Below are 21,053 nucleotides of genomic sequence, written 5' to 3' on the forward strand. Positions count from 1 at the left end.
CGATCTGAGAAGTCCAATTTTCTGGACCTCCCTGCTCCTTTCTGGTGCCCAAAATCCTTTCCCTCTTCAAAATTCTTCCTAATCCTATACACAGTAGAAAGAGGAGTTCCTGTTCTCTCTGCCAATGTATTTACATCATCAATTCCTTGATTACACAACTCAAAAATCAACCTTCTTTTATCTTCAGCAGACATTGTTGACAGTGCTGAGGAAAATGATGTCTGCTACAAATTCAGGGGAGGTAACTCTAATTGTACTATACTCAGTAGGCCAAGATGAGTTACCTCCCTTATACCATTACTTAGTGTTAAGTATCAGTGAATCAGTTGAGGTGTTAAGATAGCTCAAAGTAAGAAGAAAAATTCTCAATAATTATGAACCAGACTATACACTTTCGTTTGGCAGTGCATACGTGGAAACCTCATTGTGTAAAGAGTGAGTGAGTGAGTGAGTGACATGAGTGATGTATGTATGTATGTATGACGGAATGTTGAAGTGCTTAACGATTTATTTATTTATTTATTTATTTATTTATTTATTTATTTATTTATTTATTTATTTTTGTTCTTTTTTTTATTCAAAGCGGCACTCTCTCAGCAGTATTTCAGTTATAAATAAGTTATCGAGTGAACCAATGGTGGATATTATAAACAGCACCGTCACAGGGATGGAACGATACGCACATACATCAAACTGATCAACAAATCCATTAAAATCTCAACATAGGAAAGGTTGAAAGGTGTCGGTGTCCATGTTATAGATTATATGAAGCATAGATATGATTTGGAGAAATGTATTCAGATACTACAGGAAATGTGCAAGCGATTGTGAGCTGTGAGATTTCCAATGCAGATTTATTTACAGAATAGTTTAACGAAAGAACTCCTGATGATGAAGCTAGTGAATACTGGCACATGTAACCTCTGTAAAAATACTAGTACATCAGAAGACATGTGGCATATAATTTTTAACTGTGATTTAGTTAAAAACTTTTGCAGAATATAGAACAATTTCTAAATACCCACCTCCAGTGTAATGTATCCTCTACAACATTCACTTTCATGCGTGGAGTATACATATACTTCTATCCAAATGATTCATTCACGTTTCAAATATTCAACAGCATGCGCTCGCCTTTCAGAGATTTCTCAGACTACTAAAAACGTATGTACAACCGAAAAGTATATAGCCGGGAAAATAATAAGTTAAATCCCTATACAAGGAAGTGGAAAACATTTTATCTGTTTTTTTGTATGACTGAGTACTGAAGCGCTCATAAAATATCATTTGATATTTCCATTCTCTTCTCATTGCATTCACTCCTGCTAGCCTTAATTCGTCAGTCGTACACATCCTTTATACAACATGTCACGATATTCTATGTATCTTTATATCTGTATGTGATATATATTGCCTTATATGCCATACGTAATGCATGTAACAACAAAACCAAAAACAAAGATAAAAAGAACCAGCAAAAAAGACAAAACAACATGGATATCAACTCTCATGTAACATGGTAACACGAGAGTAACTTTGGAGTTGTGTGACAGGGTCGTTTAAGTTTAAATGTACGTTTTAGCTATTTTCAGGGAATCCTCAAGCAAATAAGAGACAAAAACACAATTTCATTGGCGAAAGATGCACCTGTGTCATGGTATTAGTTCAGTGATTTCATATTTAAACCATTTGTAATTTTACGAAATAGGCTGGGTCATTAAACGTAAACACTTGGGTACAATATGTGAAGCCTATTTCTGGTGTTCCGCCTTGAAAGTGCTGGAGTATTGCTAAAAGCGGCGTAAAGCAATACTCGCATACTCATATGTATAATGTTTCCGTACATACATACAGCACTGCGAATCGCAATATTACGGTACTGTAAATACCAAACAAATAAACAAGCATGTCAAAATAATTTTCTTTTTATTCACGACTTCTTTCGTAGTGTAGTTTTCTATTGTAATCAGAAACAAAACGTGGAATTAACCAGGTCCCTTGTCTCTTGAGCGTTTCGAATGGCTACGTGGTATTAACTCAAACATATACGTCTCTCCTAACAGAACAAGAACAGCCGCTCCAATGCCCACAACGCATGCAGCCAGCGCACTGTAGTACTCTTGGATACGGAGGGCTGACACCCCCACTGTTATAGAGTCGTCGGGACATGAGTCCTGGCTTGGAACCCACTTACTATACCACTTCCTCTCAAGCCCTGTCTCCATCACCGTCATCAGTCTGAAACAGTCGATGTTCATTCTGTTGATGACTGGATTGTCTGGTCCAGACTCAATTATTTACAAACCGAATCCAGATAGCTGGAATATTGCAGCCTAAATCTTAACTCACTCACACACTATATGGTCAACAGTAAAAGAGACGTAACCATTTGTCAACAGGAAAAGCTGAAAAGATCATTGAGATGACATGCATTCCTCCACTCGTAAACGCAAAAATAAACACTGTCAACCAAAATCAGGACCAAGGACCAAGCAGTTGTTCCAACCAATGGCCATCTTCAAGCGCAGTTGTACCAACTAGTGTTGGGAATTGGTTGAAATGTCATAACTGACCAACGAACAATGATAAAAAAAATGGTTAGCGACATTTTTCAGATTTCCCTATCCAGGTGCTATTAAGTAAGTATAACATACGTATAACATAATGTAACAAACTGTTACTTTAAAGGGATGACTTATATATCATGAACATAAACGTCCTGGAGTCTTCAAGAATATTCAGTCATAACTTTTCAGTTAGCGAAGTGTGTTTTCTTAGAAACAGACACTTTTTCAGGCCCTAACAACTTCGAAGGTATGTTCCACCGTCAAGTGTTTCAAAGACTAAAACAGAAGTTTCCAAAACCGTTTGTGTTCGATTGTGAGAAAATGTGATCGTTTGCTTGATCGTTTGGTCACTGCAACCAATCTTTGATTATTTCAATTAGTCGGAACACCACTAGTACCACCAGACCAACGCCTGTCTTCATAAGTGGCTGATTTCATGGAACATGGCAAGGCTACCACGGCGCTTTGTGTGAGCATATGCGCGCATGCACTTCCATGAACTTTGTGCTTGCGATGTGGTGGTGTGACATCATATTTGGCATTAGATTCTCCAAATGTTCAAGAAGTTTTGTTCTACACTGCTTTTAGCAATATACCCGCAATATAACCACGGGGGACACCAGAAGTGAGCTTTACACACTGCACCCACGTGGGGAATCGCATAAGGGGCAGTGGAATTTGAAAGGTAGAGAGTAAATGTACAATATCGTAATGTATCGATATTTCACCAGACAGCTTGATCAACTGGGCATTTGATTAAAATGAGCAAAGTACATCTGTAAGCAAGCATAACACATCGGTTGCCTACATAGCCTTTTGTCCAGCTCGAAAACAACATTATACTTACTCCAGGTAGAAGAGCCGTGACAGTGGGACTATGGACAGAATACGTTGTAAACGACAGTACACTTACTCCAGGTAGAAGAGCTGTGCCAGTGGAGGAATACGGACAGAGCGGTATTGTAAACAACAGTACACTTACTCCAGGTAGAAGAGCCGTGTCAGTGGGGAATATGGACAGAGGGGTATTGTAAACGACAGTACACTTACTCCAGGTAGAAGAGCCGTGACAGTGGGGAATATGGACAGAGGGGTATTGTAAACGACAGTACACTTACTCCAGGTAGAAGAGCCGTGACAGTGGGGAATATGGACAGAGGGGTATTGTAAACGACAGTACACTTACTCCAGGTAGAAGAGCCGTGTCAGTGGGGAATACGGACAGAGGGGTATTGTAAACGACAGTACACATACTCCAGGTAGAAGAGCCGTGCCAGTGGGGAATACGGACAGAGGGGTATTGTAAACGACAGTACGTTTACTCCAGGTAGAAGAGCCGTGCCAGCGGGGAATACGGACAGAGCGGTATTGTAAACGACAGTACACTTACTCCAGGTAGAAGAGCCGTGTCAGTGGGGAATACGGACAGAGCGGTATTGTAAACGACAGTACACTAACTCCAGGTAGAAGAGCCGTGCCAGTGGGGAATATGGACAGAGCGGTATTGTAAACGACAGTACACTTACTCCAGGTAGAAGAGCCGTGCCAGTGGGGAATATGGACAGAGGGGTATTGTAAACGACAGTACACTTACTCCAGGTAGAAGAGCCGTGTCAGTGGGGAATACGGACAGAGGGGTATTGTAAACGACAGTACACATACTCCAGGTAGAAGAGCCGTGCCAGTGGGGAATACGGACAGAGGGGTATTGTAAACGACAGTACGTTTACTCCAGGTAGAAGAGCCGTGCCAGCGGGGAATACGGACAGAGCGGTATTGTAAACGACAGTACACTTACTCCAGGTAGAAGAGCCGTGTCAGTGGGGAAAACGGACAGAGCGGTATTGTAAACGACAGTACACTAACTCCAGGTAGAAGAGCCGTGCCAGTGGGGAATATGGACAGAGCGGTATTGTAAACGACAGTACACTTACTCCAGGTAGAAGAGCCGTGCCAGTGGGGAATACAGGGGGAAGGTCATTCCACCGGTAGATGGCAGGAAGCCTTCCCTCATCCTGGCCAAAGAACAAGTCTCACTCATGATGTTATCAGCAATCGTGCTTGTTTCGAGGAGGGCGTAGTAACCTTTATGCAGTCTTTGTAGCTGAAACTGGTGTTCGGCATCCCTGTTTTCTGGGCTTTCCTGTCGCGTTTTCTCTATTTTCTTCCATAACTTTTTCATAACAGTTTGGTTTGATGACTGAAAATAGAAAATTGCAATTTAGAACTGACTGTATGTGTACTGATAAGGAAGTAATACAACGGAACAACAACCAAAACAAAACAACACAAAAACAAACAAACAAACAAACAAACAAACAAACAAACAAACAAATAAATAAATAAATAAATAAATAAATAAATAAATAAATAAATAAATAAATAAATAAATAAATTACAAGTTAAAAATAGTTTGTTTTATAGGTAAACACCAAAGAATATCCAGGGCCGGTCATCCACCGAAACAAATTTTATGCATAAATGACAGTGTTATTTGACTAGACCAATGATGGCACCCGGTGTTTTGCATTATGGACTCTAGCTTGTGAGAAAATACCATGCATATGGTATGTGCGGTGTGCTTGCGTGACATCTTATTTGACATTAAACTCTTCTACTATGTTATGAATTGATACTCCTCCCGACCTCCAGATCACGGCCTAGACTTTCGATGCTCTCTTGGCGCTAAGACAGTCGTAGGTTCATGCTAATGTATGGCACTTATGACTATCTTAACACTAAGAGAGCTTCGTAAACCTAGGCCCAGCTGCGTGTTTGCTTAGCAAACTACATATACAAACAAGCGTAACTTAGTAACTTGAGTTACGTATGAAGCTGTTTCGGTGTGTTGTTACCTGTATGGCCAGACTGTGATAGGTGCCCGGGCTTGACCCGACGTCGTACTCGTCTTGGTTAGCCAGCTCCTCAATACTACGGAAGGGGACGAACGTCCTAGAGACCGTCAGGAAGGCCATTAGGTTACCACGGTACACAGCCGCCATGATGAGGCAGAACAACCACCAGCAGCTGAACAGCATTCTCCCGGAGTCAAACACCGGGGGTTGAGCGGAAGCTGAATACAGGATGATCATTACTTTGACTGAGTATAGGCTGAATGTGGTAGCAGAGACCGTATTATATGGTCTCTGGTGGTAGTCGACGAATACAGATGGAGTAGATGAAATGTTAAAATCGTATACGTATATCCTTACACTTGACATTATAACTTGTTCAGTGGTCACGAGGGGAATATGGGCCCCGGGGGATCAGTACACAACGCATGTATCTAAATACACCTTAATGTAAATTTTCATTTGTTTGAAGCACTGGTATAAAACGTTTTGTACCAACTTTTTGTAGCCATGGCTAGATTTTGCAGAGGACAAGAAAAGCCTATTTAGAGTTATCTCCCTTCCATCGATTTGCATTCGCAAATGATGGGTAATTGTTTACATTATACGTGATTCAATGTTATTCAAGATAAAGAATTACTACAACGAAGTACCAAATGAATTCGGCATTCAAGGGAAGGATACAGTGAAATTCTTTTGTTGCTTCAATTTTGCTTAAACAATAACAGAGTGAACTGAATGCAGAACACATCTCTTGGTTTACGTTTTTGAAAGTAGCCTGGTGGTTCATGCATTCGCTCGTCATATTGTCCATGTCTGGGGTCCCCGCCGTGCTATTGTTAGAATATGTCTAAAACGGCGCTATACAATATATCCACCTACTCTATGTTTACACAAAGAGTCGGGAATTACTTACATGGAGACAAAGTGGGCTGCCCATTTCTGGTGTCCCAGCGGTGATATTGGTGGAAATATTGCTAAAAGTGGCGTAAAACCACACTCACTCACTCTTGGATTACACGGGAAATCAGGAGTTACCTACATTGCGCCAGTGGTGCCGTGATGCTCATTGTGAAGCCAGCTACCATAGAGGTCTTCTTCTCTGCAGCTAGAATCTTGGACGGATAAGGAGTTGATCGAATGAGAAACACATGCATTAAACCCACGACAGACAGAACAATTCCCCCGACGATGTAAACCTCCCATTTGAAACAGGCTAATAACACTTTCCACGTTTTATTTGCATCTTCCGATTTCTTGTACATAACTGTTGTGAATCCGGAATGCATGAAGTAAGTGAACTGCATCACCTTGGCCCGTTCAACGCTGTAGGCATACGGAACAGAGCATATATCAGCCTCCTGAAATTGAAAACCAAAATAAACTTACTCATAGAGGAAAGTATACACCTGAGCCTCCTTTCACAAAGCACTAAGGTGATCATAAGTCACTAAGATACCTTAGTGCAATGTTAACGTATGGGAGTTAAGGTTAATCAAAGTAAAAGTTGCTTCGTGAAAGGAGACTCTTGTGCTTTGGGATTACTTTCCAAACATCTACTTAAACATTTTGAAAAGTGAATCATTTTCAATTTCAGTCGACTGTGGTTTACAAGTTAAACACTGTATGTGTGTGTTTGGCATATCAGATGTGTACTTCAGGAGTTTAGTTTAATTCTGACGTGAACTACGAAGTCTAGTACTCCATCTTAATAACATATACGAACGAAACTAAATGTCATTGTATGCGATATAAAGATGTCAGATGTGTAGCGTTTGTATTATTAGAACCCCATTCCGCTTCGCATTCCCGATTTTGTAATCGCCATATTTACATCCGCGAGAGTATGTGCTGCGTGTAGGGACTACATTTCGACTAAACTGTGTGGTAGGATGCATCATACGCCTCGTGTCCAGATGTATGGGACATGCTTAAATGCGAACCTGTGACAAAACACGAGAAGCTGCATACAGTACACGATGTATCTCAGATCTTAGGTGAGAATTAATGCTCGCTGTCAAAATCACATAAAAGCATCACGTATAATGAAATGTGGTACCATTATCGAATATTATTATATATCGAATTACACAGCTATTTCTTATAGGGGAACACAGTACTAGTTCCTTCAACCAGGGAATACTATATATAAAAACATCTTTCACAAACACGTTTAATCCTTATGAGCGGAATAATCTATCAGTTGAAATGTGTTTGCAAGTAATGGTGATAGTTTTTCATAATCTAAAACAAAATGTTGGGGTGTATGTGATGTGAGTGAAAACTATGACATATCATCGATTTGATCTGATCCGCCTTTGATGCTTTTGATGTTTGGGGATTATAGTTCCATAATTTATTTCTTTCTTGTTGATCTTATTATTTGACAAAACTGTAAACGTGTTTACAACGCTTTGTGACAGTTTTACACTTTCTTGGTTTTTTAAGGGTGTGTGCTAGTGTCACTAACATTTTGTTAATGTCCATTCCATTCCCCACATGCAAAAAGATACCTGAATTTATTATCAAAGTATACATAAATGTATCAAAGTAGATTTTTTTAAAAGGGCAACTGATGTTAACACATGTGTTCTCGCGATACTTCTGCGGTGTATCATTTATTCTTTCATTCATTCACATATGTACTTCTTTCTTTTATTCTTTTTCTTCATTTCTTTCATCCATTCACATATAATTCTTACTATAACTCACTCACTCACTTATTGTAATATTCCGACTGATACAATAAACTGACTTAAGTTCTGTTAAACACTGCTGAAGTTACGCTGGGAACGAGCCAAGTCGCGGTGTGCGTTGGAGCATGACGAGGCACACACTAATTACTACAAATGGTAAAGAAAGCATGCGAGTGACCTATCCCTGTTGTAGATTATCCCTGGTACAAATGGTAAGGAAAGCAAGCGAGTGAACTGTCCCTGTTGTAGATTATACCCTGCTTCAACTGAAGTCCTTGTACCTCTACGCTGTCAGCACAGTTTCTATCACATGTTTTTATTTAATGTGTTCTATGTTGAGAACTGGCGTGTATAACATTTACAAACTCACTTATATAAATTGAGGTATGTGAGTTGGGGGTAAACAACAGAATATAATATATCTTCCACTTTACAGTACAACGATCTCAGCGTGAGTGAATGAGGTGTTTTTAACGGCGCACAGTGTTTCGTTGATGTGATGGCGTATTAACTTCAATGTAAGAGAAAGCCGCCAGTGAAGAAGATCGTAATTTTGTTGACATAACAAACGATAATGGTGCCAACAAGCCTCGAAACAAGAAGGGTGGGGGCTGAATCATATGTCTCCAAAGAGACGTAACTCTGAATGGAGACTTGAGCACATCAGCTGGCCATTTTCTATTTGGACAAGTTGCTATCCGTGAGTACTGCACAAACTTACCTCTCTCTGGAGTGTTCCCACAATGCCAGTGTAACTTCCGTTATCCATTTTCTCTCCCCATTGGCCATCTGAAGGCTCCACATACTGGTAACTAGCAACCAAAGACAGGGACACTTGTTGCAGTGGGTGAGATGTGTATACGTGTTTACCATTTGGTGAAATCCACGAGCACGGGAATAGTGCTTACAAACATCACACAATTAAAGAGTACATGGATTCGAACCCACGACCATGGGTCCTTAGGACGGTAAAGGGGAATAGCACGTGAGTCACGGGTGGATGACAACAGGACCTAGACTTTCGAAGCTTAGCGCTGAGGTAGTCGTAAGTTAACGTTAATGTATGACTGTCTTAGCGCTAAAAGAGCTTCGAAAATCTGGCCCCAGAACGTATACCGAGTCAAAAAAGAAACTTCACATTCTTTCTTTACGGCACTATAAGAGAACAAGTGATGGTAAAATGGTTAAATTGTTATCATTTCATTGCTGAGATCTGTGTGATGTACTCGATACACTGACAGTACCACAATCAGTTCCATTAGGCTACACAGTCGTTCCAGAACATGAGTATACAGAATGTCAAGTCACAAGAATAAACATTCGAAATTTCTCAGTTCAAATTCTCACCACTGCCAAATACCGTCTCCTCATCGACTCATTGATGCTTGTGAACACATGGTTGGGGATTCTGCACCATTGCCCTTGCAAGGCAGCGCCATGCTCCTGCAAATTCTGAGGTTGAATTGGTTCCTAACACCACGAAGACTTTTCCCAAGTGCATCCCAAACGTGCTGTATTGGGTTAAGGTCAGGGGACCTCGATGTCCATGACACTGATTCGAGCGTTTTCAAGGAAATTTCGTGTCACCATCGTCGAGCATTATCATGCTGGAACTGTAGAACTGGGCCATGGGCCGCCACGGATGACCAGAAGTCGGGAACGCTTGTTCCCGCAGAAAGCACCCCACAACATGCAACTTCCGTCCCCGAATCTGTCGACTTCCTGTACACAACAGAGGGCATACCGTTCACAACGTCGCCTCCAGACTCCATGCCTGCCGTCCGCGAATCTGAGGGTGAACCTGGATTCATCGCTAAAGACGACTCGATTCCAGTCTCTCTTTGTCCATCGGGGGTGACGTTGGGCCCACAGCAGACGCTGACGTTGATGAAAAAGGTGTCAGTATTGGCACACGATATGGACCTCCAGAATGGAGATTGGCAGCCCGCAAACGATTTCGAATGGTCTGTGAGGACAGTCGACCTCTAAACATCTCAGCCCTGGTTCGTGTAGCCGGCAGAAATCTGTCACGTAGGTGACGTAGGACGATTTTACGGTCTTCTGCTCGTGACGTCACACGTGGACGACCCTACCTTGGGCGATCAGAAGTGGTGCCAGTTTGTTGTAGACGACCTCGCAATTCATACACAGTACGACGACTGCATCCCATTGCATCCCAATAACTGATCTTCCCGCCAACGGCACGTTCACGTTGCACATTTGACAATCATGGCATTTAAAGTACCACTAGAACTGTGGTTTAAAAAAGTTTCTTTCAATTCTTGAGGCCAACGCAAACATGTGAAAATGAAGAAAACTTCGCGGCGAAGATCACGAGATCGACTGCACGTGCAAAACCTGATTTGGCACTAACGCCATTTGCACGACGAATGGAAGGGTTTGAGTGGGTTTTGCTAACGTTTTTCTAGAATCGAAAAATAGGGATCCCATTTCGGATACATAGATGTATCATCAGAGAAAAATTATTCATTATTTTTAAAAATTACATTTTGTGACGTTTCTTTTTCGACTCAGTATATTTTGCTCATAGTAAACTGAAACATCTGCAAGGAAATGTCTACTTGAATTCTTATAATTGTTAGGATAAAGATGCCACAACATCAAAGCAGTATAATTCAAAGGAAAAGAAAAAAATAAATAAGCAAAAGTGCGCTTCGTGGCAAGGTTTATCTGACAGAACAGTCCATCAGCATTCGAGGATGTCGCACGAGTCGACTCGGGCTGTCTGACTTGCTGACATGTTTGATGGCGTCGTAACTAGATAGGGTGATAGGCAGGCTGTAATAACCAGTCATAGTTTGAACTGTATTATTTATAACCATTCCTTACATCACTGGGACACTGCTACGTGGTGTGTTGTGCAACGAAAGAGAAACACACAGATCAAACATGGTTTACCTGAAATTAAAGCGAGTCGACAGGTGCTCCATAAACTCATCTGAGATCCCGGTGTAGGAGATATTGCCGGTGTCTCTGACCTTCAAGCTATATGGTTTCCACTGCAGAAACAAACCCCGATAACTAAGGTGAGCGAGTGTGTTTTTAGCCACTTGTAGCAATATTCCAGCAATATCAAGGTTGGACACCGGAAATGGACTTCACTCATTGTATCAAACTTAGGATTCGAACCTGGGTTTTTGACAACTCGCTGAGAACACTCATAGAGGGGTAGGGAATTGGTGCCGTAGACTATAGATTAAAACATTTCCGTGTCACTTCCCATAGTGACCAATCCCATATTTTCAGTTAATCTGTACTCAACATATTTTTGTTGACATGCCTTTCCCAAACATGTGTTTGTTATGGACGAGGGAGAATACCGTCACCTTCACGCAAACACTTGATACGCGAACTATTTGATTGTGGTTTAAATACATAGTCGGAACCATACAGCGGGATGATTATTATTGTTATAATTATGAGCCTGTTAGCTAATAAGAAGACCAATGGGCATACCTCCAGGGAAACAACCAGGAGTTTTCTTCCATTGAGACCAAATGCCATGTTAGGGAACAATGTGATGCTGCTTATGTTGATGGTGTTTCCACTGTCCAGAACATCCCACCACCGGCCTCCTGCCGCCCACATTAACGTTGACAACTCCCTTTTCGTTGAATTCTATACGAAGCAAAGTAAACGATATCTAGATGTTAGATAGAAGAGGACAAGTTTCCTTTAACGATAAGCTTCATCCCAACAGAACTAAAATATCCTTTCCTTGTCCCCTTACGTCATAAGTGGTCTATGTTCTAAATGAACAGTGTGTTTCAATTCGACAAGTTGCCAACACTGGCGTAAAGTCTAAGTCTCGTCCGTGGCCTGTACAATTATTATCCGGCTCGTTGCCTAAACCGGACTATTTCTTCAGTACCAATAAGTGACGGTTTAGACAGCTTCCACTGTAGTTAAGAAAGAAGTCAGAACATTTCTCTAACCATTACAACAAAGCATTCTCTCCTCACATATTGATCACGGGGGTTGCATTGTAGACTGAATGCCTGGTTGATTAAAGCCGCACATAACAATATCCCGGCTATATGGAGGTGATCTGTAAATAATCGAGTCTGCACCCGACAGTCCAGTGGTCAACAGCATGAACATCGATCTACGCAGTTGGGATGCTGAGACATGTGTCAACCAAGGCAACGAGTCTGACCACCAGATTCCGTTAGTAACCTCTTAGAACAAGCTTGGATTGCTAAGGACCTATTGCCTCTACCTAGAAAGGTACCAGAGTCCTTAGAGTTCTTATAATCCAGATAATCATGTCATAATCATCCAATCATGTAAATGTATCATTTATTTGAATAGACTCACACTGCGTTCTTATCATGTACATTTTCAACAACTCCTCCCTATCTGAGTTAAATCACTCGAGTGAAGTAACGGTATCAATGCACATTCCCCATTTGTGTGACTAAACGTTTTCGAAAGATAGTTCAAATTCTCAGTCTACCCTCTGTTGTGACTTCAAAAGATAACCTCCCAATAACGACTAACACAGATATCAACAAAGAACTTACAGTGTAATCACAGTGCCGATTTCATGGTATGTCCACGTGAGTTATCACATATCTAAATATGATACCATGTGCTAAGTTAACACATTGTTGTTTGTAAACACACTAAAAGCATTCTAATCACAAAGGGCATATTTGTTATTAATATTTCTTAGAACCTATCACATGAACAATAACAATATTGTACTTTCAGGGCTACCTTTCATCGTTTTTCCATCTAGCCTCATTTGTAACAGTAAAAGCTTCTGTTTAGTATTTACGTTTTGGCTAGATTAAACCTAATGAAGGTTCAGAATGAGAACATGTTTAGATCTTCCAATGACGAGTTTATAATGGTTAGGACTTGTATTTTCCTCTTACTTCATTGTTAAACGCGTCTTTACAGGTTGCCTTGCCATGCACGGGATGAAAATAGAATGAACATATTTAATCGTGCATAAAGTGATTTGCGTGTACAATGCGCACACATCGCTTCACATTAACTGAGACAATGTATATAGAGGTAGAACGATCACATGTACCCCAACAGCGACCGTGAATCTGCTGTGTGTATTGTATGACGCCAGGAGCACTTAAGTGTCATAGTGATCAGTTTATTGATTGTTATGTCTCAGACAATAGCTTCCATTGATCATTAAATACACATGTAAAATGAATACACCACTATCAAATTAGGACGAGTATTTGGTAAAACCTATGCAAAGGGTCTCCTCTTGGTTAACTTGCCTTGCTTTGTGAGAGCAGCACAATGTTATCAAATGTTTGGTTTTGAACCAAGATGGGCGTGTCATCACTGGAAAGCGCGATCCACTTGGAGAAATGCCTCAATACAGACTTCCTCCCGACCTTCAGGTCAACCTCATGTCCCTACAAAAAATACAGATGCCCTTTGTTTCATGTGTTGCACATTTACCCATTCAATGATTGTAATCCGTGTCCATTATGGACAGCATACGATAACGTAACACATCCCCAGTGTCACACGCACCCTGAACAAAATATATCTAGTGCAGTAACGAGTTATCCACTTTCAAGCCTCTCCGCTCTTGCAGTGGCATCATATCAAGAGAATTTAACACTTTGTTCTATAAAGGTTTTTATGTGAAATGTACTCATTTCAGAGATACGATATTAGCCGACGTTTCACTAATGAGGGAAACAACGTGTGCTTTTGCATAAAATGAGCACTTCGTATGTCATTATGGTATAATTCCATACATGACAGTTCGATTAAACAATCATATCCAATAATGAGGAAAGTAATTTGTACCTTTCCATGAAAGGAGGTCTTCATAAGTCTTTACTGAAACAGTCTCATGCATTACAGTTCGATTTTCAGAAAGATACCAGAATCATATCCAAAACGATTATTAACAATGATTCCTGCAGCCAGACTGATCCGTGGAGGGTAAATGTTGTTCAATAAGAATAAAACAACTTACAGTACAGTATTTGTATATGTGCTGAGACATAATGTACATACACAATAACAAACAAACCATTTGAACAGTGCTCTTGCATCAAACAAGAGCCTATAAACACCCATCATGTTTCAACATAGAAACGTGCAAAGTGAGGCTTACTGTAGCCAGGGAGTATTGAATGCACCGGGAAGAACAAAGTATGACGAAGTTGAGGGTGCGTCGCATTACGTCGATGTTTTCCTTCTGGACCAGTTCGCTAATGACTGAGGTTAACTGTTTACCGAAGGCCTCTTGCTGCGTATATTGAATTTGTGTATGGTGAGATATGCTGTCAATCAGGCTATTGACACACACGTCTGAAAGATAATGATAAGCAGAGCTGTTCACGAGAGCACATCATGAAGACCAGCATTAGTACAAAGGGTGATCGTGTTTATTATTTGCATTCTAACGGGAGGAATCTGTTACACAAGAAATTTTCATTAATTCAATTGAAAGAAATGCTTCCGTCACACTCTATAAATGCGGCATCAGAACACTGGAATATGTGTTTTGCACAGAGAAACATCTGCGTATTCATGACACAACAAAATACATACAAAATACATATTAAGATGCTGCCACCGATAACGTTGCGGTATGTTATGTTAAAATACGATCACCTCACGTCATCACGTCACATCACATCACATTAGAACACATCACACTATCCTTGTCCTGTCATTGCTTCAGAAACCGCCTCAGTGGTGTAGTGGTCAGAGCGTCCTGTCGTAGAGCGGATGGTCGCGGGTTCAATTCCTGGCCGCGTCATACAAAAAAGTGTTAAAATATGGTACTTATTGGTCAGTCCACTCCCTAGGCATTAATGGGTAGAACAAGGACTGGTCGTCTCGGAGTCACTCGGGTGTTTGAGTGGATACTTATCCTAAACTGCGGTATAGTATCTCGGTGAGTTGGCACTCTAAAACCAGCTTAAGTTTGGGCTAGTACAAGCAGCCACACATACACACACATGCATGTAGTCATCTGACCGAAACATCGTCAGTGGATACAAAACGTCTTGGATTGATGTATCGTCAAAACATGGACCCATTAGCCCCAGAAGTAATACACACAATAGTACATAGTCTACAGACAACACGACCGAATACTATATTGTACATATTTACGTACTTAAGAATGAGTTACAAAACACTAATCGACTTACCATGCGTGAAAGGACAAACAATATGACAAAGAATTAATACATTTCAGTTGTATCAATGTTCAAGATTATTGCAACAACTGTCCATTTCCAAACTCAACTACTGCGTGACAAGTATTAGATGAGCCAGCGCAGTGAACGCGTTTGTGACAAGCACTCATGGCAAATAATCTGGCCGAATACACTTGGTTGCTACAGGTAGAATGGCGATTAAGCACGTGCAATACATGCTGACCGTGGCGTGAAATCAATACCGTTACTGTTTAACACGTGTCTCGTGGAGCGATGTTCTGGAGGGCGTTGCCATATAAGGAAATAGGGGTCATTTGTCAGATCGTGGCTCATCTAATACTTGTCAAGAAGTACAAGCATCATACTTACCCTCTTCATCTTCGTATATAACGAACACTGTGTCCATGCCCTCGCGGTCAATAATGCTGGACACTATCGGAATAGTACTTTCCTTGCACACAACTTCATCTGGCTTTCTGTCTGAAAATGTAAAATTTCTTTTCCTGACATGACGCCGCGCAGATATATTAACGTTTGTAAAAAAAATAAATGACAGAAAACACCCCCCTAACACAAGCCTTTTCTGATCATGGAAATGGCATTTCGGAAAAATTATTCATGTTATATGTAAGCATAAGGAATGACTTGAACTTTCCATTAGTGAAACCTTTTCTTGAACTCGTGACGATTCGGCCTAGAATTGGTCTTCAACAGTCCATGATAGTCATAATAAGGTACTAACCTGGTCAGACTCCATGATTTGGCTGACAAATGTCATCCTATCCCCAATTCGGATCACTGAAATGTCGGGACAAGACTCTACTATTATATAGCATATAGCTGGAATACTGCTGAGTGCGGCGTCAAACAACAAGCCTCTTCCTCACTTCGAGCACTGTTCAAGCAGGTCAAGACGTTCGTGTCTACGTTTACTTATTTGGCGGTGAAGTTAATGACACGATTAGCACATCAACAGTGATTCCGAAATGTGAGTTGTACCACGTGTTCCAGTAGTAGTACTCTTTCAGCGAAAAAAAGGTACATTTGCCTTTGCATGTGTTTGTGACTGTCTTTAACAGGATACGCACACCTTGAATCGTCACTACTACAGTTAGTATCGCCATACAATGGCCGACGTTCAGCAGAACTGTCTTAGGCTAATGGAAATGGTTTTGTCAGTTTTCTTCTCAGAAAGAGTGAGTGAAAGAGTTTTACGCCGCTTTTAGCAATATTGCAGCAAATTCATGACGGGAGACACCAGAAATGGTTTTCGCACATTGTACGTAAGGTTGGACTGGATAATCGTAAATTAATGGTTTCATTCAGATAAATCCACGCCTTCAATGCTAGTGACATCCATGTTGAATCGCAGAAAAAATGATGATAACAACCTTGGAGTCAATTAACTGATTGAAACTATTTGTACTGTTCATTCACTGACTCGTTACAATTGTTGCACGTGCATCGCATAAAAAGTATGAGAAACGCATTACATTATCTGCACGTGCATCATAAAAACTCCCCGTGGATCAGTAAATCGCCAATACATGAAATTTCCATTTAATCAAAGCGTGCTTTTATTTAGACCAAAAAATGTGAGGTAAACCGGAATCTTATTTATTGAACTTCAATGATGCTTTGTCAGTTTTCCCTGCACCCCCAACTGTTTCACGGAACTTATCTACAATCGATAAATTACACATTTCTATTTACCATACATTCAGACAACATGAGGTATCGACTTCCTCTATTCTACCGGTACCTGCATTCGTTAATGTGTCTGTTCATTAAGAACTGTATCGGAATATTTTTCTGCGTTTGCGTGTTTCATGCATGGACGTTTGGAGATACGTCATTTATGTGTTGTTCACGCTTGACGTGAATTCTCTGTAGATTTTACGATCCGACAGTAACGGTAATGTACATGTGGACTTTAATTATAGCTACATTCAAATTCAAATCTTTTATTTCCTTAGGCACCGGGACTTATGGGGTGTTGTGGGGTGGTGGAATGAAATTTAAAGTGATGCCATCAATTTTGTACACATGTTCTGCCGCGGGTATGGGGAGGAAGTGTTATTGATTGTACATAAATTTTGGGGGTGCTACTTCCTCATAAAATCATCTCCCTCCCTTCTCTCTAACCCGACTCCCCACTCCCTCCACTGAGTGGGGGGCCCTGCCCTGCAAATGGTGAACGGTCCCTATCTCAATCGAGCTTCAACACTTATCATTCATTTCACGCTCAAATATTGCTTTTATCTCTATTTCTTTCTTTCACTTTCTACCAGCACAAACACATATACAGAGCTGTAACAGGTTCCATGCTACTAATAAACACGGTTGTATTTACATTTGAATTCAAACATCATCTTATTATTAGTTATAGCATGCACATTATTTTTCTTGATCTAAAAACCTACTGCCTAAGTTCTTGCTACAATGCATAACGAACATCGACGCATCATGACATATAAACACCAACAGTTCTCGCATGATAATTCTCTCCTTTGTCAGAATGATATTTCTATTGTTCAAAATATGAATAAACCTAAACATGTTAAAATGTGGAAGGTTGAAATTGCCATGTCTTGAGTACTGGACACATCTCGATGATGACTAGAAATATGGTTGGTGGAACTGTTTAATGGTTTCCACATAGACACCTCGCAGACATTGACTTATCGACCTCCGTTGTCTGCAGGGTCGACGTCTGTGTACATGCACTTACAGTCCATTGCGTTCAATAGATACATGTCGATGTCAAACCTGTTACTGACGTCATTACTGTCCCAATGATACGAAAATTATATATGTAAAAAAACCTAAAAACACAATTTTAAGAACAAATATTACATTATCCAATGAAATAGTCTCACAAACGTTTAAGATGTTCAGAAGTGAAGACAGAGGTGTGCATGAGAAGTAATACTAACGCTATAACGTGCACAATTAGATACTTTTTACTTGTTCATGTTTAACAAAAAACGGCGCTGAGATAACATGCTTACCTGTTGTTGTCAGAACCATCCTGGTCTGCGATGCTGCACTTTGGACCAGGGTAGAAAGAAAAAGAAGAGAAAACATTGTGATGCTGATTGAACCGGAGGAGGTGCCGAAGCCCTATGAAAACATCCATACATATACCCGTGATGTCAATCGATATCACATAGCACAGATCGAACAACCCGCATTGAAAGCTATTCGCTTGGTAATTGATGGTGTGTTGTTTTTGGAATATGGTATAATTCAATTTTGTTTTTTGGAAAAGTGATCGTCATTGCCATAGTCCAAAAGTTCCTGAAGACAGTCCTTGTTTTTAATTTTATTATTTATTCGCTTATGCAACGCAGGTGGTATAGAAAGCCATTAGCGTAAATGGTAAAGATGTTCCCTAAACGCCTCCCCTGTGGTGGTCTGCCTTCAGCAATAGACACTACTGCCAGTGTGCTTCCACACAAATCAATCAATCAGAATTCCAGCTGCTTTATCTTTCTACTGAATCCAATAAGAACGTGATTAATTTATTTTTTATCATCAGAAAACATCTTAAAAATCATCCTTCAAAGTTCAGTTTGCTGACACATTTTGGAAAATGCACATGTACCTGCATGGAAATATACTTGCATATGTTTTCAGTAAAGTAGTAATCTGTTCTTTAGATGCGCATTTTCATTTCTTTTCGCATGCGCCCGTGTTGTGTTATGTTGTGTTTTACGCAGTTATATGGATGTCGTAAATAATGAAAACCCAATGTTCATAAAACTAAGTTTTCTTCCTTTTTTCAAAGAAATATGTTTGGCAATACAATATCATTGTGTCTCAGAGTCTAGGTAACATTTCTGCAGAACGAAACTTTTTCTGATAAATGTAAATAATTAGAAACTCCAGAATACATTTCTTCTACTCGTCGCTACATAACACCAAAGAGTCGTTAAATGTAAACGCACAAGCCCCCTCACCATCTGGATAGTAAAGTAAAGCACAACAGAGTATTCTTGAGGCATTATCTGTGATGCTAGGAATCTTGAGTTTAAAACGTGCGTACATTTCTCGTTGTTTAACCTTGTATGTCCGTTATATGACGCCCTGTACCTCTTATGTATAGCTTCACAGGCCTGGCCAAAGAAAGAAAATGAAAGATGACCTTCTCAAACATTTAAATATATATTCTTGGAAGATATCACTGCTTAAGAATCGGAGTAATTGACATGACGTGTAGCAACAGAAAACAATTATAACTGGCATACCATAAACAAAAATACTTTATGTTTCATCGTCAAGAAATCAACTGAACTTATTTTCGAATCGTCTAACAACCAGGATTGTTTTACGATACTGCAATATAATTTACGATGTGTAATTAGCTAATCAGGATTTGTAATGTCTAAGGATTGTAAACAGAATTCTCCAAACGTGGCATGTCGATAACCGTAATGTCTTGAAAGAACTGAAGCATTACAATTATCTCATTATTGTGTTAAATGGGCATTAACTGTAAATAATGAACAAAGCTGTTGTCAAAAATGGTGGAAAGTTATTAAACCACAAAAGATGGTCATTAAATAGAGAGCCCATTAAAACAGTTTCTCATTAAAATATTTGAATTTGTCTTTTACTGTACAAATAATTTTTCAAAAGCATGTTATACTTTAGCAAAGCAAGCATACTGTTCAAGCATGAAGCTACTTTTTATAAACTGCAGCAATCTATTTAACTAACATGTTTAATGTTTGTAATGTACATCTTGCGCTTGTATAACAAATCACAATGGTTTTTTATTGTACTTTAGGTCATCATCTATGAAAAACGGGCCTGAGTCTGAGTATTGCAATGATAAATTAATAAATTAATAAACAACAAACAAAGATATATAGGGAGTGACTAGGCATCTTCTCACATCGCTTTTAACAGAAGAAGACACCCCTTGTTTGTTAACAATGGCCGACATTGCAACATTTTTTAAGAATGTCCCCTGTGGCATATTGTGTAAAATGTGAGATAATATGAACATTTTAAAGTCTTTTAAATGAGGTTATCAGAAGATTTGTGCATGTTTAAGAGATGAAGTCGTTCGAACGCACAAGGAGAATATCAGAAGACTTTGTTTCGGAGATGTGTTCATATGTAAGTAGAAGGTTCATATTCGATAATGTGTTGTTATTCTGAGAACTTAATCGAACATGACAGTAACTCGTTTGAGACATGAACATGCACAAAGCCATGTCGTAATAATTATTGTTTACAATGCCCTTTACATCTGAGCTATACAATAGATCGCAGAGTTATTTTTAACATGGCTAGATTTTTTACCTGAACTAGCATGGTATGTGTTGGCAGTTTAGGCGCCATGAGAATAAATGACACATAAATAAACTCAAGCATCGTGAAAATGATGGAGAGACTTTGTAATCTAATAAATCCGATTTATCGACTTAATCTCAAAGAGATTTCAAAAGGATGATACATAGCTTATTTCAAGAGCAATATTCGGGAAACAAACACATGCCATGGGGAAAACAGTGTGTTTTCTATGGACATCATCCAAGCACTGTCTGCTTTTATCATTATATATCGAAGTAAATAGTCAAGTGTGGAAATATTTTATATATATCGTATGTGTTTTGAATAAAGAATATGAAAACTCCCATAACTAAAACGAAAACAGACATGTACTCTGAAATACTATCGGCGATCGTGTAGGGAGCCGTGTCTTATCACAGAGACTGACTTGGTGTGACTCCAAGGAATCTGGCA

General features: G+C 39.8%; 1 protein-coding gene across 1 annotated transcript; it reads right to left on the reverse strand.

The window, feature by feature from the left end:
- Positions 1-1,985: 1,985 nt before the first annotated feature.
- Positions 1,986-18,384, reverse strand: LOC137283923 (probable glutamate receptor). The gene is made up of 11 exons (XM_067815598.1): positions 18,308-18,384; positions 15,666-15,776; positions 14,240-14,436; positions 13,383-13,523; positions 11,593-11,754; positions 11,035-11,135; positions 8,837-8,927; positions 6,462-6,780; positions 5,423-5,640; positions 4,502-4,767; positions 1,986-2,238 (listed from the first exon to the last, which is right to left on the reverse strand). Exons 1-11 carry the CDS (start codon positions 18,381-18,383, stop codon positions 1,986-1,988), a joined length of 1,935 nt encoding a protein of 644 aa, XP_067671699.1. The 5' UTR covers position 18,384.
- Positions 18,385-21,053: the final 2,669 nt, after the last annotated feature.

The sequence above is a fragment of the Haliotis asinina genome, chromosome 5 (genome assembly GCF_037392515.1).
Source record: "Haliotis asinina isolate JCU_RB_2024 chromosome 5, JCU_Hal_asi_v2, whole genome shotgun sequence".
Lineage (NCBI taxonomy): Eukaryota > Metazoa > Mollusca > Gastropoda > Lepetellida > Haliotidae > Haliotis > Haliotis asinina.

Coding starts and splice junctions, on each gene's coding strand:
- LOC137283923 (XM_067815598.1), bottom strand. CDS start 18,383: ATGTTTTCTCTTCTTTTTCTTTCTACCCTGGTCCAAAGTGCAGCATCG. Junction 11,755..13,382: donor TGCTGCTCTCACAAAGCAAG/GCAAGTTAACCA, acceptor TGCTTCGTATAG/AATTCAACGAAAAGGGAGTT. Junction 8,928..11,034: donor TCGACTCGCTTTAATTTCAG/GTAAACCATGTT, acceptor TTTGGTTGCTAG/TTACCAGTATGTGGAGCCTT.